Source organism: Falco peregrinus, chromosome 2, assembly GCF_023634155.1.
Source record: "Falco peregrinus isolate bFalPer1 chromosome 2, bFalPer1.pri, whole genome shotgun sequence".
Taxonomy (NCBI): Eukaryota; Metazoa; Chordata; class Aves; order Falconiformes; family Falconidae; genus Falco; species Falco peregrinus.
In genome coordinates, this window is record NC_073722.1 from 98771849 (window position 1) to 98797482 (window position 25634).

The 25634-nt window shown below is 43.5% G+C and overlaps 1 protein-coding gene across 7 annotated transcripts; it reads left to right on the plus strand.

Moving 5' to 3' along the window:
- The first annotated feature begins 28 nt into the window (after positions 1–28).
- CHEK2 (checkpoint kinase 2) lies at positions 29–24037 on the plus strand. Of its 7 annotated transcripts, none has more exons than XM_055796396.1 (16): positions 29–121; positions 4102–4356; positions 4898–5022; positions 5303–5450; positions 6231–6321; positions 7249–7357; positions 9175–9228; positions 10012–10073; positions 10579–10678; positions 12378–12464; positions 13264–13427; positions 13646–13761; positions 15068–15153; positions 22401–22481; positions 23096–23181; positions 23811–24037. In XM_055796396.1, exons 2-16 carry the CDS (start codon positions 4107–4109, stop codon positions 23818–23820), a joined length of 1569 nt encoding a protein of 522 aa, XP_055652371.1. In that variant the 5' UTR covers positions 29–121; positions 4102–4106; the 3' UTR covers positions 23821–24037. The 7 variants fall into 7 exon arrangements, 1 of the variants encoding a protein (XP_055652371.1); XR_003551558.2 differs by lacking the exons at positions 29–121; positions 23811–24037 and adding exons at positions 18632–18785; positions 19926–19980 and having other exon boundaries at positions 3159–4356; positions 23096–23205; XR_003551560.2 differs by lacking the exons at positions 29–121; positions 23811–24037 and adding exons at positions 18632–18735; positions 19926–19980 and having other exon boundaries at positions 3159–4356; positions 23096–23205.
- The last annotated feature ends 1597 nt before the right edge of the window (positions 24038–25634 follow it).

The window sequence follows — 25634 nt, forward strand, 5'->3', positions numbered from 1 at the left end:
GCCCGGCCCGGCCTGCGCCCCGCCCGCCTCGCCTCGCCTCGCCTCGCCTCGCCTCGCCCCGCCCCGCCCCGCCCCGCCCCGAGGGTATCGGTCGCTACGGGCCGGCCCCGCCGCCTTTCCGGTGAGGTCGCGCAGCCCACGGGGCTGCAGTGCTGGGGCGGGGCGGCGGGGGGCGCTGCGGGGCTGCAGTGCAGGGTCGGGGCGGCCGGGGGCGCTGCGGGGCTGCAGTGCAGGGTCGGGGCGGCCGGGGGCGCTGCGGAGCGGGGGGGGGGGCGGTGCTGAGGGCGGTGCTCCCCCCCCCCCCCCGGCCCGCGCCGCGGCTGGATATCGGCCCCTTGGAACCTCAGCCGGTGGCAGCGGCGCGGCGGGCTGGGCGCAGGCAGACGGTGCCGACGGCCGGTCCCCTCCGCCGGGGGTCCTGCCCCAGCCCCTGGTCCCTCTTCAGCCGCGCCGCTCCCCGCAGGCGCGGAAACGTCCGGGGCCCGGGGCTCGACCCTGCCGCCGGGGCGGCCCGGAGCGCGGGAGGCTGCCGAGCAGCGGGGCCTGGCCGGGGGCCGGGTGGCTTATGGTCGAGGGGAGCGGGCCGGGGGCTGCAGCGGTGCGAGGCTGTGCCGGGGGAAACACCAGAAGGGCCAGAGCCCGGCTGGGACTTGGCTTGGCTGGTGCCGGCCCGGGCGGTGTGGAACGCTCCTGTGGACGCCTCAGGAGCAGGAGGATCAGGGCCCCTCGGTCCTGTGTGGGGTGCGGGGGGAAACGGCGCCAAAGGCTGAGGTACTTCATGCCGCCTTTGCCTCAGTCTTTGATAGCAAGACGAGTTGTTCTCTGGGCACCCAGCGCCCTGGCTGGAAGGCAGGGAGCAGGAGCAGAATGAAGCCCCCGTAATCCAAGGGGAAATGGCCAGCGACCTGCTGCTCCACTCAGACACAGCCAGGTCTGTGGGGCTGGATGGGACCCAGCCGAGGGTGCTGAGGGAGCTGGTGGAAGTGCTCACCGAGTCACTGTCCATCATCGACCAACAGCCCTGGCAAACTGGGGAGGCCCAGCAGACGGGGGTCAGCCAGTGTGACACCATCTACAGCAAGGGTTGGAAGGAGGATCCGGGAGCTGTGGCCCTGTCAGCCTGGCCTGGGTGCCGGGAAAGGTGGTGGAGCAGATCACCCTGATGGCCATCACGGGGAAGGTGATGGAGCAGATCACCCTGATGGCCATCACGGGGAAGGTGGGTGATGGAGCAGATCACCCTGATGGCCATCATGGGGAACGTGGGTGATGGAGCAGATCACCCTGATGGCCATCACGGGGAAGGTGATGGAGCAGATCACCCTGATGGCCATCACGGGGAAGGTGATGGAGCAGATCACCCTGATGGCCATCACGGGGAAGGTGGGTGATGGAGCAGATCACCCTGATGGCCATCACGGGGAAGGTGGGTGGTGGAGCAGATCACCCTGATGGCCATCACGGGGAAGGTGGGTGGTGGAGCAGATCACCCTGATGGCCATCACGGGGAAGGTGGGTGGTGGAGCAGATCACCCTGATGGCCATCACGGGGAAGGTGGGTGGTGATGGAGCAGATCACCCTGATGGCCATCACGGGGAAGGTGGGTGGTGATGGAGCAGATCACCCTGATGGCCATCACGGGGAAGGTGGGTGGTGATGGAGCAGATCACCCTGATGGCCATCACGGGGAAGGTGGGTGGTGATGGAGCAGATCACCCTGATGGCCATCACGGGGAAGGTGGGTGGTGATGGAGCAGATCACCCTGATGGCCATCACAGGGAAGGTGATGGAGCAGATCACCCTGATGGCCGTCATGTGGAACGTGGGTGATGGAGCAGATCACCCTGATGGCCATCATGGGGAAGGTGGGTGATGATGGAGCAGATCACCCTGATGGCCATCATGCGGCACGTCGGGACAGCTGGGGGTCAGGCCCAGCCAGCGTGGGGTTATGGAAGGCAGGTCCTGCCGGAGGGACTGATCTGCTGTGACAAGGTGACCTGCCTGGCAGCTGAGGGAAAGGCTGTGGCTGGTCTCTGCCTGGGCCTCACTGAAGCCTTGGACACCGTCTCCCACAGCATCTCCTGGAGAAAGTGGCTGCTCCTGGCTGGGCCGGGGGGCCCCCGCGCTGGGCTGGCCGAGCCAGAGAGCGGCGGTGGATGGAGTCACATCCTGCTGGTGCTGGGCACACGGGGTGTCCCCAGGGCTCAGTGCTGGGGCCAGTCCTGTTTAATGTCTTTATCGATGATCTGGGTGAGGGGATCGAGTGCCCCCTCAGTAAGTCTGAGAGGACGCCCAGCTGGGGGAGCGTTGCCGTGCCGGGGGGCAGGGGCTGCAGGGGGGCTGGGCAGGCTGGGCCCTGCCCGGGGGTCACACCAGCCCCAGGAGCTGCGGGCGGGGGGCTGGGGGCTGCCCGGCGGGAAAGGGCCGGGGGGGCTGGTCAGAGCCGGCTGGGCATGAGCCCCCCATGTGCCCAGGTGGCCAAGGGGGCCAGCAGCCCCCTGGCTTGTGTCCGAAACAGCGTGGCCAGCAGGGCCGGGGCAGTGACCGTCCCCCTGCGCTGGGCACTGGGGGGGCCGCAGCTCGAGCCCTGGGCTCAGGCTCGGGCCCTGGTACAGGACAGACCCCGAGGGGCTGGAGCGTGTCCAGGGACGGGCAGGGGCTGGGGCAGGGGCTGGGCACAAGCCCTGTGGGGGGTGGCGGGGGGAGCCGGGGGGGTTCAGCCTGGGGAGGAGGGGGCTCCGGGGGGGCCGATGGCTCCCTACAGCTGCCCGACAGGGGCTGTAGGCCGCGGGGGTCGGTCTCTGCTCCCAAGTGACAAGGGCCAGGACAAGGGGAAACGGCCTGAAGCTGCACCAGGGGCGGGTTAGGTTGGGTATTCAGAAGCATTTCCTCACCGAAAGGGTGGTCAGGCATTGGAACAGGCTGCCCAGGGAGGTGGTAGAGTCACCATCCCCGAGGGTATTTAAAAAGATGTGTAGATGTGGCGTTTGGGGACATGGTTTAGTGGTGGGCTGGGCAGTGCTGGGGTAAGGGTTGGACTTGGTGATCTTAAAGGTCTTTTCCAGCCTAAAGGATTCTATGATTCTATTCCCTCTGTGGGCAGCTGTGCCTCAGCACTTGAGTGAAGCAGCTGCTGTGATGGACGCCACGCTGTCGGGGCTGTGTTTGTTGGACTTGCCTGCATTTCCGAACACCTCTGTAAAAAAAGTGACACAGAAAGTAAAGAGGAGGCTGTTATGTTTTTATGGCTAATAATGAAAGGTGGCAACCTGGCAAGGAGATTTGAATTAGTCTGGGTTATACATTGAGCTGTATGGCAACCAGCTTGAAAAACAAGATACACTGGTAAACCAAGGAAGCTAGCAGATAGGTAAGTGCAGGTGATCCCAGTGGATGGCAGGGACCCTGGAAAGGCTCACGGACATTATAGTAGCCCCCTGGCAGGATGAACACAGATGCTGTTGGAGAAAGCCAGCTATAAAGATGAGTTGGCCAGTAGGTTGTTTAAGGTGGGGAGGAAGGCACGACGGAGTTGTAAATTCCCCTGGCTTGACAGGGCAGGTAGGTGCTGTTTGTTGCCTTTTCTTGCTGCTGTCTTTGATAGCCGCTGCTAGGGGTACGGTGTGTATCTTTGAGTAGCAGTTTTGTACATCAATTATGTATAGACGCGATAAATCTCTTGGGCACTTTCAGCATCAAGAAAACATCGTTTTGTAGTTCGTAGTTTTCCTTGTTCTGTGTTTCCCTTTGTGCCTGGAGAGCTGCAATGGTTACTGCTTTGTGTGGGGATGATTCGTCAGAGCATGCTGCACATGCGTTGGGGAAATAAAGTGTGAGCCCTGAAGAGCTCGAGTGAAAATCTGGGGATAAGATTTAACTGTTGTTTTGGAACCAGTAGAGGGAGTACCACGTGCTTTTTCAAAAGGAAAACCATCATGGTTTGCAAAATGCTTGGGGATTTACATGTAATGCACACATGCATGCTTTCCTGGAAAGTTTTGCTTTGAAGACTGAGAACAGACATGGACATTAATAGTATGGTGTGTCAGTTTTGCTTTGCTGTAGTAATTGTTTTTATTTAACATTCTCTTTGAAGCCAACATGTCTCGAGAGACTGGAAGTGAAGCGCAGCAGTCTCAAGGTGCTCAACAGTCACAAAGTGGTACCAGTTCCTCTTCCAGTGGGTCACAGAGTGCTAGTCAGTCTTCCTCAAGTTCTGGCACCGTCAGTTCTTTGGACACTGTTCCCACTCAGGAGCTTCCATCGATCCCCGAGGACCAGGAATCTGAAGAACTTGTTCCTCAGCCTTGGGGTCGACTCTTCGCGCTTGGAAAAGGTTTCAGCAATTGTGGTATGTGCATACTGTAATAAGACCCTTGGTTCATTTGTAGTACCTCAGAGAAGTTTTGAGTAGCTTGGTAGAGAGCAGCATCTTTTCATTTTCAAATTAAGTACAAGCAAATTTAAGTACAAACCTGCAACTTTTGCAGTGATGTTGTACCATGCTACATCCCTGTGTTCACACTGAGTACCCAGATACACAGCTTCCATAGACTTAGAGGAGTTCTGAGGTATTCATATTCTTCGTTAATTGCTTCATTTTTCCATTTCATAATGCATTTTGTTTATATATCATATGAGTCTCAGTATTGCTGAAGGTGAACTGAAAACTCAACTATTACTGAAGAGGGTAAAATTACTAAAATATGGTACAAGGTGTTGATAGTGCATGGTGCTTTGTCCGAATTAAGACAAATAAACTTGATTGTGTAGGAAGAATCTCGTCTTTGTTATCCTGTTCACTACCCTTTGGCATCATTCTGTAGTGCCACAGTTAATAACTTCCTGCAATTTTATGTTTTCTCTCTGCTTTACTTCCGCTTTCTCTGCAGACTGTGTGAATGATGAATACTGGTTTGGAAGAGACAAAAGCTGTGATTATAGTTTTTCTAAGCTAGGCTTGTCTGAGACTGGCTTCTACCAAAACTATAGCAAGAAGCATTTCCGAATTTTCAGGGTAGGTGCTAAGCAGGTTAACTCTCTTTTTCTATCTTGGCATAATTGAAAAAGATTGTCTTTGGTGGGGGTGGATGCTAAATAATTCAAAGTTTAAGTACCTTCACTGTTGCTTCCCTTAATAAGACTCTTGGCAATGCTCCATTATCGGGGTCTATGAAATAACCTCAGTAGTCTGATTTCCTGAGCCAACAATAGTGAATTTCTATAGTCTGTCATATCTTTACAGTAAAGTAATTTTTCCCCTGCTCTTATCTTTCCCGGTTTTTTTTCTCTTTGAGGAAATGGGTCCAAAAAATTCCTATGTTGCCTACATTGAAGACCACAGCGCAAATGGAACTTTTGTTAATAGAGAGCTCGTTGGAAAAGGGAAGAAGCTTCCACTGACTCACAACTCTGAAATTGCACTGTCTATACAGACTAATAAGGGTAAAATGTGCTATAACATAAGTAGTTTCTTTATGTGTTGACCAAGAGCGCGTTTCTGCAGTGATTTGAGTATGTTTCTTGCAAACTGAGCTTCTTCATGTGTGCTGTTAAAATACAGCTATGAATCGATGTTTTAGTACTTGAATAAAAACTACCCATATCCACCTCAACCCTAGAAAAAAATGGGAAAAAAAGAAGAAAATTTAGAAGAAGCTGCGTCAGGAATCACCTTACTAGAGTATAAACTTTGATTGTTGTTTTCCTGGTTTTGAAACATTTTTGTGCTTGAGTAGCTGTGTCTGTGTGGGTGGGAACAGGGGAAACGGACTATTCAAGGGAAGTTGAAAAAATCCCAAGTACTTACTGGTGCTGCATAATAATTAAAAAACCCTCTTAAAAATTAGCAGGTTTGGGGGTTTGTTTCTTTATCTTTGCTTTCCCACTAAGATGCTGTCATCCTGATTGTCACTTCTCTTTGTTCCCTGCTGTGACATCAGAAATCTTACCTATTTCGTCCTGAAACATAGTGTTAATCGATCAAGCTCTGTTGTGAAGTTAATACCAAAGATGTCTTTTTCAGTAATAAGATCACCTACCTAACCCAATAGCTGATGTCATTTATAGCATCAATTAACTTTTTATATATTTATGTTTTTCTTCTAGCAGGCAGCATTTTCTTAGTTACGTTGTTGACTATAAAAGCTCAGGAAGCACAGTTGTTTATTACAACAAAATTTTAAAGTTAATTAACAGGAAAATGATTTCCACTCATCTTCCTAGTGTTTGTATTTTCTGATCTTACGGTGGATGATCAGTTGGTGTTCCCTAGAGAACTCAGAGAGAAATACATCATGTCAAAGACTCTGGGAAGGTAAGCATCATTCTTTCTGCAGTATTAAGCATTGATTTTGTTACCGTTTTCAGTACCTTGTGCTGGAATGATTACTAGTGTTAATTGAGCTGCTGTTTAAAAAAAAAAAAAAAAGAAAAGAATGAGTGATAACACCTGAGCAAACCTGTTCTTTACAACAGCTTAAACAGGAATTTTGGCTTTATTCCTATTAATTGGCTTGGGGTTTGTAATCTACCATTAGTTGTGAAACCCAGTTTGTTGGTTTTTTTCTCTGGAAGAGAATAAGGTCTGTAGATTTTTGACAAGTTTTCAATTGTATATTAATTTACTCAGTTATTGGAAGTAGAAGGAAGAGCTTTATGTCAGAATATAGCTTTCTACAATCAGTGTTGATACAGAAGGGGAAAGAACTGTTGTTGGGAAAAAGAGAGGCTATCTTAGGTGGAGGCTACTTTTTTATCTTTTGGAAAAAGATGGTCAGTGAAGAATTTGGACAAGAATGGTTAAAGAGGAAACAAATCCAAGTGCAAAATACAAGGATCTCTTTTTGTAATAAAATCACCTGTTCTTCAGATTTATGCAGCCTGGTGCTGATAGAACTCTTCAGTAGGTTGTCTTCTCTTAAATGCAGTTTTGTGATGGAAATGCTGACAGAGCTTGTCCTTGATATTCACTGGTACCGTGTACAAACAGATCAGTTGCTTTAAATATTTACTCCTGCATTTTTGAATGGGTGGCCCTTGGGATCACTTGCTATTTAAATAGACTTCCTAACTATTGAATGCTATCTGAGAAAGTTTTGACAACATGCCATATTCAAGAAGTTGGAAAGCAGCACCCTCAAACTGTGTGTAATCCAGTGCTTTCATTTCATTTGTCTATACTTGTTAAGCGGATTTTTGAAAAGTATTTGTAAGCATTAACATAGCTGTGCTTTTACCTTAGTGGTGCCTGTGGAGAAGTCAAACTGGCATTTGAGAAGAGCACTTGTAACAAAGTTGCGGTAAAGATAATCAATAAGCGGAAGTTCATGGCAAGTGGTATTAGAGAGGCAGTAAGTATTTTGGTTGGTTTGTCTGTTTTTGGCCATCTTGCAGTGGTCTTGAAATATTTGGTAACCACTCTGACTCCCCAGCTCTCTTCAGCTACAGAGGGTTTTCTTACTTAATGTCTTCTGTATGTAATTTCAAAATGCCTTTTGATCTTACAGAATCTATAGAATTCTGTAGAAAATGCTTGCTTTTATTCTTTGACCATGTTGCATTATGTTCATAATTTAGGACTGTTTGTTAATGTGATATATACAAAAGGTGGTGGGGAGTCTTGTGGGGTTTATCTCCTAAAATGCATCAGATGGGAACATCATAACCAGCAGAGTCTGACCAAAAATTTACAAACTCTGCTAATTTTGTTGTATTCTCCATCATAATACTTTTTAATAAAATTGTATGATTTCATGTGTCTAGTCTTGTAGCAGAAGCCTGAATTTGAAGGAGAAGAACAAGCCAAGTGGCTTTACTCCAACATGAGAAAGAGACCCAAGCAACTTCCTATCTATTACTCTAACTTTAATATTATAGAAGGGTATAGGATAAACTTTGAAGAAAAGTACAGTTAGAGGCAAAAGTGCACGGAAGAAGGAGTTATGTAAGTTGTGCTGCTGTGGATTTACTAAAGTTGAATCAGGTTGGATTAACCTTATTAATTTCATTGATGAGAAAATGGACTTCAGAGCACAGATATGATATACAGAATTTGTCCAAACTGACAAAGTGTTTCATCGTGTACCTTATAGGAAACTACTGGTCGATCTGGGAAATATTTTTGTAAAGACATAAATTCTAAGGTGGAAAGGTGGCTGAGGAAAGGATGCCCAGAGGCTTCAGTGAGAGCAGAATTAGTTACTAGTGGAAATTTTGAGAATTTGTCTTGAGATTAGTCTTCTGGACTATTACATTTAAAGATCGTGGCACAAAAAGTGGGAATATACTAATTCAGCTCTTTGGCACTGACTCAAAGTCTCTGTTGATGGAAGGGAAGGTTGCAGTATCATGTATGAAGAACTGCTACTTTTGTATGCTGGCGTAACAGATGTTGGATAATGTTTAATGGTGCAAGATTGTGTGCTTCAAGATCAGAGACAATTTTTGCTGTAATCTGCACTTTTCTAGTTCAGAGGAGGAGGTAGATATACTTATTTGCAGATGAATATGTGACATCATTGTGACTGAAAATTGCAAAATGTAATTTTGGAACATTTCTAATATGGATTAAGAGATGCTGTTACCAGTTATAATTATTAAGAAATGCCATCGTACAAAAGAGAGATAGGACTGGTTCTGGAATGTTGTATATGGATTTGATCGTGTGTGTTCAAAGACAATTGATTTGGATTGGAAGAAGAACGAAAAAAACCCCGCTGGGTTAATTTCATGAGTTGAGCCTAAGCCACAGATTAAAAGAATCTCTTCATGTTATCTTGCAAAATAAAGGCTAGATGAGAATAGCATTTAATTTTAGGGTTAGCCCATATGGAAAGCATCTTGGAGGGAGGAAAGCTGTTTAAAGGACAATATTGATATATACTTGCCAAGATTTTTAAATTTTTTAGTTTGGAAATTAGGTGGAGATATCTAACCTGCAGTGAAATTACATGTCTGGAGCAGTATCTTGGTACAGCTAGTGACAGCAGACTGTTCATTTACTTCACTGAAGGCACCTGATCAGTTTATGGAAAAAGATTATATGTTATGGTCAATTAAAGTAGCAAGGGACATGGAATGATGGCTCTTCTGGTACTGTCTTACTTCTAATGTGTCTTATTCCAGAACACACTGTCTTACCCAATATGATACTTGATTCTTTTGATAGAACCCAGCTTTTAATATCAATACGGAAATTGAAATTCTGAAGAAAATAGATCATGTGAGTGTTACTGTACATTTTTATTCCTTTTTGCTGCCCACTGTACTTCTGTAGTTCACTGACCTTAGTGTAGTAATTAAATTTTATCTCTTTAGGAAATGTTAAAGGATGCATGTAATTTTTCCTGTAAATAAGTCTATTGAGTGCTCCTTTTTTTCTCCTTTTAAGTATACTGTATCTTTGCAGATTGGAGGCTTTAAAACCTTGAGTAACAGAGATGTAAATCTGAGAAGAAACTTCACAGAAGTTTCAACCTGAAACACTGTTGTTGAAATCTTTCCTTGATGTGTGTTTTTGTAAATACTGCCAGATAACCAAATATAATGATTCCACTGGCAATTTCTTGAATTTGTATCCCCTCTTTTTCCTGCTTCCCCTCCTCACCCCCCCTTCCCCGCAAAAGGCATTTACTTCCTTAAGTAGAAAGTTTGTATAGCTTAATGAACTTGCCCTTGCTTCCCAATGTACTATTGCATATAAAGAAAACACTGAGGGTATGGTAACTCACAGCTGGAAAAAATAAGGGTGCTTGTTGAGCTGTACTCAGTGCAAGAGTTGAATGTTTTTGTGTGTGTAGGTACAGGGGAGAAGACAACACACTTGAATATTAAGTGTTTGCCAAAGCCTGGGGTGCTAGTTGGTTGTTCTAAGTGTTAGTTTAACTGGCATGGTTGAAATCATACTGAAATAGGAACTTTAGGATGATAAACTGTTGATAATGTCAGTTTTTACAAATTATTCTACTTTTTTCTGTGTGTCCATTTGTGTTCCCTTTTTTGTTAGCCTTGTTTAATCAAGATCAAAAACTTCTTTGAAGCAGAGGATTACTACATTGTTTTGGAATTGTAAGTTACCTGTTTGAAAGTAAATGCATAAAATGAAATGTTTTCCATAGCCACAGAGCATGTGTCTAGTTCTGAACTCGGTGTGTGTGGGGGGGTTCGTTTGTTCTGTTTTTTCTTTTGCTGGCTTCCACTGCTCTCTGAAACCTCTGTAAAATTAGGAACTAGAATAACCAGGTGAGTAGTCCTTCAATGGTGTGAAGGCACTTAGTGCCTGGATAGCTACCCACTATGCTCCTGTTGTGGATTGCTGCCACTGTTTTGATTTTGAGTCCTAAGAGGAGGCTGATCAAAACTCTTGCAGCAATGCCCAATGCAGACTTGGGAGATTAGGTCTAATTCAGCAGTGTGTGCTGTGCTTACAACATTGCTCACTCATTTTCGGAAATATATTCCTTCTCTGTAGCCAAAATAGCCAGATGTTTTGGTCTCTCTCTTGTTTAATGAGATGAAACTTTAGGAAGTAATATATTGACCTGAATATATTTAACACCTGCATTTGTTTTAGGATGGAAGGAGGAGAATTGTATGACAGGGTGTCAAGGCCAATCAAGATGAAAGAAGCTACCTGCAAGTTGTATTTTTATCAGATGCTGCTGGCTGTAAAGGTATATAATCATGAATTCTTCCCAGAAAAATACAGTTATGCATATGAATGTCAGTCAGAAGAAATTTTTTTGTCATTTGTCACTTCTGAAATCTGTGCAAGCAATCAACACAGTGCTTTTCATAGGATACTTTAACAAAATTCTTCACCTCAGTGCAGCCAAAGAACATTCAAACACTCTTACTATAAACAGGGACGAACGTAATACTACAGGCTGTGCTCACTGGTGGCAAGATTATTGTGAGACTTCTAGCAGTGTGTGGGCAGAGTCATCAGTGTAATAGGCTTCAAAAAAATTAGTGGTCAGATGATTTACTATGCGCTTCTGAATAAGCATTTCAGTTCAGTAGACAACTGACTTCAAGACTACTTTTAATAGGTCTGAAATACTAAATATTGGGTCCTTAGATAAATTTCTTCTAAATTCATGAAATGGTAAGTAAGCATGTTTCATTAGTAACACCTGCAAGATTGTTTTCTACCTCTACTTAATTGTCTGGACCTGACTATGCTTTCAGATCAATTATTTTCCTTCTTTCTTTTGGCTCAGTTTTAATATCTTGCAATTGCCAAAACCAGAAACTTAATAGTTGTTCTGTAGTAGGTATTAATAAATAATAAACCTAGAACTATTTCCCTCATTAGTGAGTAAACTATTGTATTTTTCCCCAATTCTCATTTTTGAGACGGCCAGTCATGTAATAAAAGCGGTGTCATTACCTTCTGCTTCATAATGATACGATGTTTTTAGATATACTAAAGAAAAGCTTCCCTTCAGTGTAAATGTGAAGACATCTCTAGTATGTATTTTGTACTACTTATTATAATGTTAGAATCAGTTGTTCCTAGTTTTAACACAGACTTTGTTGTATCTTAATATGCCAGTCATTTATGACTGAACTTTGATTCTTGCTTGCTGTGAAATGCTCTCCTAATGAAGCCAGAAGTCTGTTCTCAGATTTGGAGTCAGTAGAAAACTGGGTAGCAGACCCGCATGCAGGCTTCAGAACTACAGATAAGGGAACAAGTCTACACTTGCCTCAAGAAACTTAACTTTTTCCAAAATCCTTTGTGTATTTAACCTGACGTTGATCTTCTATCTCATCCTTGCCCAGTTTTCCTAGTTATATTATCAAGTTTTTGAACCCTTTTTCAGCCTCCAGTTCTTTGATGACTGAGGTATTTTTTAAATCTGTCTGCTATTACTCACCAGTGTGAGGACTGTTGTGGCATTGTGAACTTAACTGTCTCTGCAAACTGAAACTTGGACTCGTATTTAAGAGGGTATGGTCACACAATAATAATGACTAAAAGAAAGAAGAGACGTATGGAAAACCAGAGTTCCTACAAAGGCAGCATAGAACTTTGGTTTTCCTTAGTGCTGTTGCTTTTGCGGACATGAAGAAAGAAGTCTAGCTTTCCAGAATGGGAAGGATGGAACGCCTTCCCGGTCTACATGCTGTGCTTGCATTGAGATTTGGCATTTGAAGCATAACGGTTTCTAAGGTTGGGGTGGTTGGGTTTGTTTGTTTGTGGGTTTTTTTTTTAAGTGTCATAAGCTATGTAGCTTCACGTGCATGCATGCTTCTTGCACAACCATTTCAGTTATACTGCTATTGCTACATGAAAAATTGGAAAGCTTACATTTTTAAAAAGTTGGTAGTCTGTTTTTCTTTGATTATATATCTGAATATGTCTAGTATCTCCATGACAATGGAATTATACACCGCGATCTAAAGCCAGAGAATGTGCTACTTTCATCTTCTGAAGAGACATGTCTTATAAAGGTAAGGAAACTTACATTTCTTCTTGTTCATTTAGAAATTTGGGAGTATTCCTTCCCATTCTTCTCAATGTTTAGTTGAACACAGGAAAAAATTACGCAATTACTCAAACTATGAAGTAACTTAAAACATTGAGGGTTTTTAAAATAATTTTAGTTTTATTTTTGTGGATGTTTCAACCCATACACTTACCTAAGAACAACTGAGAAGTGTTGTGCTTATGTAGCATTTAATTGAGTATACAACTTCAAATGCTGAATTTTTTTTTCTCAATAAAATCTAAATTCTTCAACTACAGACAGCATTTCCACAAATATCCAGGCTGTACGGTGACAGGTTTTTTCATTGCTGTGATTTTTTTCGTGTTCTTTTTTGGGGGGGGGCAGAGGGCAGAGAGGGTAGAGCTGGGTTTTTTTTGTGGGTGGTTTTGTTTTGTTGGGTTGTTTTCCCAAGATAAAGCATTGAATAAATTTGCATTCTAAACTGCTGATTTTGCAAGTAATCTGTTCCAATAAGTTACAGGTGCTTTATTCTTTGGCTGTCTATTTACATACAAATCTGAGAGTACTTTTTGTTGGTGTAAAGTGTGATCCTGTCTCATATTTCTCTCTACTCCTCCTCTCCTGTTCTTAGTTGTTTGCTGAATACTTAATAGTGTTAGGAGTAAATTTTGCATAGTCATGTACTGGAACTGACTTGGAAGGAAGAAACTTAATGTAACCTCCCGATGTATGTTGACAGTATGATATGTTCTAGTACAATCAATCCTAATATGTAATGCATTACCATTTTTAAATACAAGATTACAGATTTTGGACAATCCAAGATTCTTGGAGAAACTTCTCTTATGAAAACATTATGTGGTACTCCCACGTACCTTGCTCCTGAGGTTCTAAATTCACTTGGGACTGCTGGATACAGCCGAGCTGTGGACTGCTGGAGTTTAGGAGTTATTCTTTTTGTATGGTAAGAGATTGTGTAGATGCTACCTTCATTGGGCAGTCATTAACATACATGGCTCGAGATTTGGAAACCTCGTGATCTTTATTAGGAAGCAAAAATGTGTTTAAAACTATATACATCTAAAAGATGCTATGATGGCAGATGCTTTAAAATGTGTGATTTTAGTGTTTCAGTCACTATGACAAAATCTGTGTTTTAACTTGTTTTCTTCTTTTATATAGCTTGTGTGGATATCCACCATTTAATGAGCAAAATACTCGGCTATCTCTGAAAGATCAAATCACTCGTGGAGAATACACGTTCATTCCAAAAGAATGGAAGCATGTATCAGACATGGGTATGACTCCATTACGGGGGTAGTAGAATAGCTAGCTCTTTTCTTGTAGTTTTTGTTTTCCTTTAACTTCCTTTCAGCTGTATGGCACATTGCATGTTGATACGTTTAGTTCTTAAAGTAGTCTCTTAAAATGTTTTGGTTTTTTTAAGTTCAAAGTTGAAACATTGGAAAGAGCAGATATATTTTCATTAAAGAGATTTCTTAGTAATATTTAGCTTCGTTAACTACAGAAGTACAGAGTTTGTGAGGACATATGTCTATTTTCCCTCTTTTCGCTTTTTCTTCCGATTTTATCAAGCTGGTCTACAGACTTTGCCCTGCTCAAAGACTCTTCAAATGTTGAACAAAAAATGCCAGGGATTTAAGGGATATGAGTTAGAATTCTGAGAGAGAAATGTTAAGAATAATTTCATGGTGCTGGTCTTTGAGCTTAAAATATCAGCCACATTTGTGGAATTGGCTATGAAGTATGGCCCACTCTAAGCTAAGTAGCCTGCAAAACTATTTGAGTTTTTGCATAGCAAACAAAAATGGTTGTTACTGTCTGCATGCTTTTCTTGTGCACAAAATAATTGTAGTGTTTGCCTTGGATACTCCTTTGTACATGCAGAGGAATTTCTAATCAATGATGTGATAATTCTTTTTCTGATAACTTTACCAAATATAACTCCTTCCTGAATTATTTGAAGCTTATTCAATAATAAGTCAGACATATGAGAATGGAAATTATGTTAATGTCATACATATTCCTGATGGTATGTACAACAGAATAATGCAGTGCAATGAAAAGTAAATCTTGCCAAAATTTCTTTAAATAGCGTGTTTTTCACAGTGTCTATTAAGCAGTTTCTGAAGAAAATATGTTACGTTGAACATGCGTGTGTATGTCTTGACTCTTCCATCTTCCCAGATGGATAATCTGCTTTCTAAGACACTGTAAACCAGGAAACTAAATTAAGCTGTCTTTGCTTGGCTGCAGTAATACTGAAGCTTTTAGGAAAACACTGAACTTCCCGTTCATGCTTAGAACATAAATTGTGGACATGCCCAGTATATCTGCTGGTAATTTTGGCACACTGGGAGGTGTTGAATCATGTGTATGTGAAGGAAAATGGTTACAGTCTGCAGCCCTCCCTGTGCATAGAAAAAAGAAAAGCGATCTGCCCAGCCAGTATTTTTGGGCATTGTTCTGAAGTGTTGTAAGACACACCATTGCGCATAGCTTTGGTGTATGCATGTTGCAGAACTTATTTTCAGGTAATGAATTTACTGATCATATGCCAACCAACTTTTTTTATTATCTTAGCTCTGGATCTTGTGAAGAAGCTGTTAGTAGTGGATCCAAGCAAACGTCTTAAAACAGAGGAGGCCTTAGAGCATCCTTGGCTTCAGGTAGGAACTGAGTCTTAACTGAAGTGCAGCACAGATGGGTTGTTCTGGGGATATTCTTGATGTGAAGTCAAAGGCAGTTCAGTAGCCTGAATATTGGGAGGTTTTGTTGATACAGTGTAATTTACTTCTGCAAGGAAGCAGGGGAACACTGGCTGCTCTGATCACCAGTGATGTAATGGTGCCTGATCCACTTCTGTGGAGAACACTGTAAAAGGGATACAGTGATGGGCAACGAGAGCTTCAATTCTTTAGCTTCAAGGGAATAGCAACTGTTACCTTAATTCAGAGCTTAAGTCTGCCTGTCCATAGGTTGTCTCTGACAGTAGCCAACAGAAGAGCAACTGCATTTCATGCTTCTTACGGGCATGAGCTGTGCCTCTGCCAGCTGGCTATACAGTTTCTGCTGGCTGCTGTAAGACCAGAGAGATCCTGCTGCCAACTTACAGAAAGAGAAGAGTGAAGGAAAAGGCCATAAGCTTAGGAATTACTTGTTTTACTGGCATTGTCAATGACATGTAAGAGGAGCCATCAGATCCCAACCTGTAGGATGACAGATGCTGTAGCCACCACTTTCCTGTTGGACAGCTCTAAACCAAACAGAGTGAGCATTCTGAACAGACTGCTTCCTTGTTGGAAGCAAGACGATCTTGCAGCACCTTGTTGTGTGTCAAAGCCTTTGTGGGATGGAGCCTTCTCTTCTTTGCAGTGTACAGAACAGAGTTGCGTCCTTGCTTTCCCAACAAGTAAATGCTGTCTCTGCAGCACACGGATTTTCTTCTTTTCCTGTTCTTGTCTTTTCCTCTTGCAACAGCAGCTAGACCCCCTGTTGCTTTTCAATGTGTTTATCTTCTTGGCCTGGTATGCTTTCTTGGTCCTTCAGCCACAGGGTTCTTTGCAACTGTTGCTCTTGCTATTTGTAGTCTTGTAGCCTTGCCTGATGCTGTTCAGTGCCTTTTCCCACCCTAAACACCTCTGCTTGATTTGCTTAATTTGATTTCTCCTTTGCCCTCTACTTTGTCATGAGGTATCCATAGGTACATTTTACCTTGCCACATCGCACACTCTTCTGCCAGGGAGAAAAAGTAGCTTCATCTCTTCTCCAAAGTGGTCACACTATCCTTGGTTTTGTGTCTGTTGCCTTTGCTCTTTATTATCTGGGTAACGCATTGTCTTTGTGGCTTAACTATCTAACAGCCCTGCAGCTCACATGACAACTTAGGCCCTCTCTGCACAGGCTGAGGGCATTTCTCAGCCTTGACAAATTTTCCCTCTTTTCACTTTTTACTCCTGATGCAGCCTGACCCATGCTAGAATGATGTGTCTTACTGCTGACTGTGTCAGGATCCTTGGCAACAGCCATAAGAACTTGTATAGGAGAGCTTTTTGTTTTCTCTGTCTCATGATCTTTGTTACATTGTCATATAAAGGTGGCTCAGAACAGCTTAGGTCCTTGCCAAGTAATGTCATCCTCTCAGACTAAATCTGCAGTATCTCATGGCTGATGACTCTGCAGTAACCTGCATTCAGGTAAGGGAGAAGGACTCAGATTCTGTGATTTTTCCACCTGTCCAGCTGAAAGAAGGAATTTCACAGTTCATATGTTCACTGTTCTGTGGTTACCCCATGGATGTTTGACTGGATCATATTTGATAGGCATTGTAGAGGGTACTGAAGAGTTCTGTCAGGCTAAACTAGGTCCTGTTCCAGCCTATCGCCTTTAGCTGAGTAGGGTGTAAGGACTCCTGCAGTCCTGTCATCTCTGGCCTTTCCATCGGAACAGCTGTGTTTTCTTTGTGGGAGGAAGATGAAACTGATGTTGATGTTAAGAGAACTGGACTTCAGTGGTCCTAATGGTAAATACCAACAGTGAGCTCCTCGTGGGGAGGCTTGGAGTAGGTAGAGCTTGCAAGTATCTGCCTGGGTCAGCACTGTAGATCAGTGGTGGTGTGGTTAAGCACAAGTGATAGGTATCTTCCTGCTTCTGTGCTGTGCCATCCACCTAGCTGCAAGTCTGTTGCTCTATTTAATGCCAGCCTTTCTGTCACTAATTCTTTCACACCAGCCAATTGGCATCTGCTAGAAGGTGTGGTGCCAGCTCAACAGCAGAGGTTGCCAGGCCTCTCTATCTTCATTTTTGTTGAAGGATACTGGTATTAAGCTGCTCTTCTCCATACTCTGGTCCTGCTTCAACACCCTTTGTATGCTTCCATGACCTGCTCTGAATTTAATGGAAAATCCTGGATCTTTGGATTTTTTTTCTCAGAAAATACAGCCCAATCTGCATCTGTAGCTAGTCTGTGCTTTCAAGTTTTTAGTCCCTGCAGAGAGGACTGCAAAAAAAAAAAGCATCGAGTACTCTGCTGAATGCCTTCTTTCAATACAACCAGCAGCTTCTGCATCCTTTCTGAGACAACCTTTAGAACTCTTTAACATCTGAGAATCAAGATGTGTTTTTTAGAGACCAAGTGTGATTGTGGTTCTGATAGGATGGACCTTTTCCTCTGAGCATTGTAACAGAGTCCCACTTCCTCATCTTGTTTGTGTGGGCAGGCAATACAGAATCCAGCAGAGTTTGTTTCTGGCAAGTGTCCAGTACTACTGTGTTCTTACTATGATGAGTATGAGTAAGTATCACTGGTTTGGGAACCCTCTGAGTAAGAGGTGATGGTTTCCCAGCCTCCTGTTACAGTTTAAATAGGTTTGTGAGAGGTAGTCTTTAGGTGGTCTTTTATTGATTTTGGCACTCTAGAGGTGACCACTGGGCCTGTGAGCTTTCCTGGGTATTTTTGCTTGAGGAGGCTGAAGAAAGTCACCCAGCCCACCTCTGAGCCACACAACGGGTTCTATTTATTCATTCCGAGCATAATGCTATTGATATTCTCCCACTGGGAGCAGTGTCTGGTTTCAGATGCTTAGCTAAAGAGCATAATAAACAGGGTGGGAGCAAGGGAGTATCGGTTGGTGCTCAACAGCTGGCAGCTTCATAAGACAAGAAATGTATTTGGATGACTTTTTAAGTCATTAACTCATCCTAATTATACTGCTGGGCATCAGAAGATTCTTCCTGGCATTCCTGTTTTTTACTGCTGTAGTCTTGTGTATAACTTCTACAGTGAGTTAATCAGATGTACATTCTTGCATTTAGATTATAATTCTGAGCAGGAAATGTTACTGATAAATGGTGCTACACTGATTGTAAGAATCGCTGGTACGCGTAGTGGGAAAGGGGGAATACAGGACAGTGATTTGGGCAAGCTAAGAATTTGAGATATTTCAGTATGTAAACTCAAGTTGTTAGCATCTTGATTATATACTCCCTTTAGGGACAGCTCTTCCTGTTATGTTTAATTTCAAAGACAGGACAAAAAGTTTCAGAAAGCATCATACTCGCAAATCCAAATGTCATCTACCATTCAGATTCCATTCTTTAAACTGTTTCCCTTCACGGGCTGTTACTAAGAGTATCAGTTGTTTATAGGTGATGTATGCTGCCTGCTTGGAAGGCCAACATCCGATATGTTCAGTTCTAGATATCACACACGTGAATACTACCACCAAAAGAGCTCCTTGAATGCTGTTACTGTGAGTAGTGAGAAGGAGTTACTGGCTCCCCACTCCCTCTTGTGTTGTCTGTAAGTATTGTCTTCAAAAGTTAGTATGGAAAAACCACAACAGACGCATACTTTATGTGTTCAGCTAATGCCTGTTAGGCCTCTCTAATGATTTTGGGTCCACCACAGGATTTTTAAGATATTAAAAGTAAGCATGTTCTCCAAACAAAGCTTAATTTCTACAGCTTTCTTTAAACCAGTAATACTTTCAAATTACTGTTTTGAATACCTGTGCTGTTTACTCCATTCTTTGCCTAAATCTAAAACTTTAAAACTTAGTGGGCTGCTTAAACCAAAGTACTACTCAGTGGAGACTTCTTACCTGTATTTGCCAGGTACTTGATAAAACATTTTTCAAAGGCATATAAACAATTGCCTCTGAAAACTTCACTGGGATCTTTTGAATGGGATGAGATTAGTTTGGTTGCATGCTGACGAAAACCTCAGGTGTCTGTTATATACATGGAAAAATATTTATCTTCTTTTACCCATCAACTCAAATGTACCCACCGTCAAAACAGGTGACACTAGAAAAGAAAGACAAGTTCCAGTTCTTTATAAAATAAGCTGGATGTTTACATCAAAGCCTTTCTGTAGTGCTTAAACATACTTAAACCAAAAAAAGGAGATACTGCAAGACTCCGTAGCTTAGAAAAAGAACCCCCTTCCCTGCCTTTACACAAAAAAACAGTTAAAATGTTTGAAATCCTTAGGAGCTCGATGATCCTTATTTCTAATTGTCTGTATTAGTGAATGTCCCCATTCACTTCTCTTTCAGTTTCCCAGTCTTTACTGTGATAATGGAACAAAATTATACAACCTGTTAGCTTCAGTCAGTTGTTCAGAATAAATGTCTGGTTTTGGTTCTAAATCAGTTGTTCAGTTGGTGAACACAGTCAGTGTTCAAAGCTCAGCCAGAGGAAATGATCTGTATTAAATTACTACGAGCAGCTACTTCATTGAGTCCTGGGAAAGGTTTAAAGACCTGATTTCAGGTTTGGAAGTCCAGTTTAGGGTTTGCAGGATATCTGTAGCAACCCATTCTAATAAAATTCCTGCAGGAGAAATAGCTGAAACTAGAGAATGAGGTTTTCTTTTTAAAACAGAGAGTAGACTGTGTCAACTAAATGTCTTGTTTACACTGATTTCCTGTTCCCTGAGGTTGCCTGGCATATACCAAGAGCACCCCGGTCACTGGCAGCTGAACCAGCATGAGGTTACATGCTAGCTTTTTCTTTTGAAATGTGCCTGACTTTTTGCTAAACTAGCTGTTTTTAACGCAGAGTCTCTGCTGCCTTTCCCTCCCCTGTGCCATCCCTCCCTCCTCCTAAGGCTTCTGCAGCCAGGCCTGTTTGTGCACGATTGAGACTAATAAGTCCTCTTCTTTTGCAATGCATCTCTCCCAGACACTTTCCCTCCGCTAATCTCAGCTTCTGGCTTACCACTTCGGGTAAACAGAGAATGAATGGTGTTATCCAGTGAACTTCTGCAGAGATATGAATGCTCTATAAAGATGCAATATTTGTTGATAATTGTTTGGGTTTTCAAAAGGGAAACTTCAGTGAAATGGCCAGATTCTGAATATTTGCTTTCCAGATGTTTCCATTTACAACGTTTCATAGTTTCTGTGGACTTACTTATGTTAAGGATAACTGTAGGATGCTTTTTAAGATAATGCATTTTTTTAAAGTTTTGTGTGCGTGTTCAGTGGTGTTTTGTGGGTTTTTTGGTTGTTGGGGTGTTGGGTGTTTTTTGTTAGGCTATAGGTGTTTTACTTGTTACTTGATTCTTCTGTACAACAGGTTTGCTTTTGGCAGGGGAGTGGTAATGAAAACTGCCCAAATTTGGGATACTGATGAAGCTAAGCTAGTGGAAATGAAAATATGCTGTTAGAAAGGGAAGTCCTTATGAGAACAGAATGTAAATCTGTAAGGGAAATACTTGTTTTTCAAGAGTAATTAACTCTGTTTTGGTGAAAGCAGGCCCCAAGTCCTGATGAGGCCTCTTCTGATAAGGCTGACTAATTAATTACCTGCACAAACGTCTAGCCTGTATGTTCTGTTCTTTCAGTGTTGTTACACTTTGTTGAATGATATTGCAAGTTCAGTTTTAGCATGACTAGTATTAGCTAAGTGGTTATTGAGGGGAAACTGTTTCTTGAATGAAATAGAACTGCTTTTTCTTACCAGCACTGTACATAAACCACCTGCTCAAAATGCTGCTGTGCTGTGTATTAGAATCATAGAATCAGAGAATGGTTTGGGTTGGAAGGGACTTTTAAAGGTCACCTAGTCCAACTCCCCCTGCCTTAAGCAGGGACATCTTTCACTAGATCAGGTTGCTTAGAGCCCTGTCCAGCCTGGCCTTGAGCCGTTCCAGGGATGTGGCATCTACCACCTCTCTGGGAAGCCTCTGCCAGTGTTTCATCACCCTCATGGTAAAAAAAATAATTCCTTTTATCTAGTCTAAATCTGCCCTCTTTTAGTTTAAAACCATTACACCTTGTCCTATTGCGGCAAGCCCTATTAAAAAGTCTGTCCCCATCTTTCTCGTAAGTTCCCTTGAAGTACTGAAAGGCTGCTCTAAGGTCTCCCCAGAGCCCACTCTTCTCCAGGCTGAACAACCCCAACTCTTTCAGCCTATCCTCATAGGAGAGGTGCTCCAGCCCCTGATCATCCTTGTCGCCTCCTCCGGACTCACTCCAACAGGTCCATTTCTTTCCTGTGCTGAGAATTCCAGAGCTGGATGCAGCACTGCAGGTGGGATCTCAGTGGAGTGGAGGGGGAGAATCACCTCCCTCAACCCGCTGGCCACGCTGCTTTTGATGCAGCCCAGGATACAGTTGGCTTTCTGGGCTGTGAGTGCAGATTGTTGGCTCATGGCCAGCTTTTCATTCACCAATACCCCCAGGTCCTTCTCCACAGAGCTGCTCTCCATTCCTTCATCCTCCAGCCTGTATTGATACCTGGGGTTGCCCTAATGCACATGCAGGACCTTGCACTTGGCCTTGATGAACCTCACAGGGTTCACATGGGCCTCCTTCTCAAGTTTGTCCACGTCCCTCTGGCTGGCATCCCATCCCTCAGGCATGTCAACCACACCACTCAGCTTGGTGTGGTCTGCAAAGGTGCTGAGGGTGCGCTTGATCCCACTGCCTATGTCGCTGGTGAAGACAGTAAACTGTACTGGTCCCAATTTGGACCCCTAAGGGACACCTCTCGTCACTGATCTCCATCCAGACATTGAGCCATTGACCACTACTCCTGGATGCGACCATCCAGACAATTCCTTATCCATCGAATAGTCCATCCACCAAATCCAGATGTCTCCCATTTAGAGAGAAAGATGTGGGGGACTGTGCCAAAGGCCTTACAAAAGTGCAGACAGACGATGTCATAGCTCTTCCTGTGTCCACTGATGTAGTCACCCTGTCACAGAAGGCCACGGGGTTGCTCAGGCAGGACTTGCTCTTGGTGAAGCTGTATTAGGAAGGTGTTTATGTGGGGGGAAGTGGGGGAACCTCCTTTTCTCCTTTATTCATTCATTCTTTAATTGCTGATCCATTTCATTAGCCGAAGTGTAGGCTTTTCCCTTGAATATTCCATATACTACTTAGAGTTACGGCTTTTTTTACAGGATGAGGATATGAAGAATACATTTGAACAGCTGCTTGCTCAGACACATGGCAGTATGAATCCACCGCAAACATCAAAAATGGTATGTGTAACAGATTGTGTGAAGGTTACTACTTGATGCATAAACTAGATTTTGAAGTAATAATCCATAATAAGAAAATCAATTAATTTTGAGAACTTAAGAGAAATGTGCATTTTGGCTGTATGTAGCAGTCTTCTAATGATCTCTGCTTTCTGAATAGAAAAGCACTTCTGTGCTTTGGCAAGGCACTTTGTTTAAATGTATAGAAACAGTCTCCTAGGCTTTAAAGAATTGTTCATATATTTAAAATTGAATTGCTGAACATGTATGTTTTGATGGATTCAAGTCACAATGTTTAAGTATTCAAGGAAAAATTCTCATATTACTGAAAGTAATGGAAAGAAAGAAAGAAAGGATGCTATTGTGACATTCATTACCAGATGCTAATTAGGAGAATTTTAAACAGTAGTGGAAGATGAAACTGGGGGCAGTAATCTTATATGAGAAGGATCAAATATAATTAGATAGATCTTGGTAGAGAAACATTTGTTAGTCATGCTGCTTTTTTGGTCACAGGAGACTTTATCCAACATCTGTAATTCTGTAGCAAGTAAAACAGCTTGGCTCTGTCTTACCTGATTTCATGTAGCCATCCTGCTGTATCTTTCTTTTAGCCGACCAGAAAGCGTCTCCATGAAAATGAGGAAGAATCTGGCTCTTCTAAACATGCTGTTCCTTCTACATCATTTCAGAAAATGAGGTGAAAAAAAAAAAAAAAGAGAAAGTGACTTTGTTAATGATAAGTTTTTTACGGAAAGCAGAATTTTTATTTAAGAAAAATCTTAATAATGGAAAAACCGTTGAAGATGCAATTGCTAAATAAAAATAAATTTGCAAGGCTGAAGTGACTGCTGTGTATGTGTGAGGATCTACACAAATAGTCATGTTCCATTCCATCCAGCTGTCTGACTCAAGGCGAGTATGAGAAAAATGCGTGTTCTAAGTCACTAAAAAGTTTTAGGCTAGCTTCATCACCACCTACACTCTTTCTTCTGTTCCAGTTTCTAGGGTAGGCGTGAAAATAGTGCTTAGACCTCACAGATCAAAAAGGAATATTAGGTTTGCTGAGCTTTTGCCTGAGACACAGTATTACCTGACACAAAATGCTGCCCACAGACTTCTGAGGACACATACTGATGTAAAACTACTGATGGAGCTTGAGGCACTTAGGAGTTCAGCTAAAGCTAAATACTAAATACTGGGCTGGCAGACTCAACAGTGTTGTGATCTGTGAAGTGGTTGAAGGCTTTCAAATCAAAAGTTACCATCTGCATGTTGTTTCTAACCAGTTTCTTCTTGAAAAGTGTTTACTATGTTTATTTCACTTAGGATGGACTGAGTAAGAGGAAATGATAACAAGTGATGTAAGGAAGATGTGTAAGTTCCTGCCAGACAAGAACTAGGAATTGAACCGAGAGAGAAGCAGTTTTTAATTGCTTGTCCATTAAGTGAAAATTTTCGACTGTGTGCCTCTTACTAAATGATATTAATTTCATTATTGACTAAAGGGGAGCAATTTAGTAACTTTATTCTAAAACACGCATTTTCTGGTTAAAGGCATTTCCTGTAAATTGAGTTGGAAAGAATAAACCCTAATGCATAATGAAATAAGTGAGTGCAAGTAGGAATTAAGACAAGACATTTGTGAGTCAGCTTTTCCCATATGATGTGCCTATTGCAGAGATCTTGTGTATTCTGAGATATTTGATAATAACCATTGATAATGATAAAATGGCAATTCTTGTACATTCATATTTTTCCTAATGGACCAGATGGAGGAATATCTGTGGGCATCTGTATAAAAAAGTACCACTGGTTCAAATCTACTCCGGATACACAGGGGTGATAAAACAGAAGAAATGCCTGTCTGTCCTCTGCTGATGTGCCTTTTCTCGTGCATGGGTGTGACTATTGGGACATCCTCAAAGAGTTCTGGTACTTACTGCAGCCCATCTGAAGTAAAAGGGAATACTCAGCTGCCATATGCTGGGTAGAAGAATCATAAAGGACTTGGTGTGTTTTGGCTAGGTTTGTGAACTGGTGTACTGCCAGAACCAGTACCTCTGAGACTTGCTTACCAGTGATTTTAAAAAGACCTGCATCATTACAGTCAAGAAAATAATTCTAGCTACTCCTTACACTGCCAAGTTAACTGTAATTGGCCTTTTAAACAGAAAGAGAGAACTTCCATAATTTATTCCTCCATCTTTTTTACATCCCGCTATTGTTAGATTTTTTTTTTAACTGCTTTGCCATCCAGAGGGACATTGACAGGCTTGAGAGGTGGGCCTGCGAACCTCATGAAGGCCAAGTGCAAGCTCTCCTGCATGTGCGTCAGGGCAGTCTCAAACACAAACACAGGCTGGGTGGAGAATGGATTGAGAGCAGCCCTGAGGAGAAAGACCTGGGGGTGTTGGTTGACAAGAAGCTCAACACGGCCCAGCAATATATGGTCACAGCCCAGAAAGCCACCCCAGCCCTGGGCTCCATCCCCAGCAGCGTGGCCAGCAGGGCGAGGGAGGGGGCTCTGCCCCTCTGCTGGGACCCCCCCCCCAGCGCCGCCTCCAGCTCGGGGGTCACCAGCAGAAGGACACAGACCTGTTGGAGCGAGTCCAGAGGAGGCCACGGAGATAGTCAGGGGCTGGAGCCCCCCTGCTGTGGGGACAGGCTGGGAGAGCTGGGGCTGTTCAGCTGGAGGAGAGAAGGATCGGGGAGACCTTACGGCACCTCCCAGTGCCTGACGGGCTGGCAGGAAAGCCGGGAGGGACTCTTTATCGGGGCCTGTAGTGATGGGACAGCGGGGAATGGCTTTAAACTGAAAAAGGGGAGACAGATATTGGGAAGAAATTCTTCCCCATGAGGGCGGCGAGGCGCTGGCCCAGGCTGCCCAGGGCAGCTGTGGGTGCCCCATCCCTGGCTGGGCTCAAGGCCAGGCTGGACGGGGCTGGGAGCAGCCTGGGCAGGGGGTGGGACTGGGTGGTCTTTAAGGTCCCTTCCAACCCAGACCATTCTGTGATTGAATCATTAATCCTTTCCTTGGGTCCTGATCAAGACCTGCTTTCTAATAAACCTTAACGCTGATCTCACTCCTTTGCAGTCAAACCTCTGAGCAGGTGGCCGTGTGTTCACCTTTGCTGCAGGAACGTTTCTGAA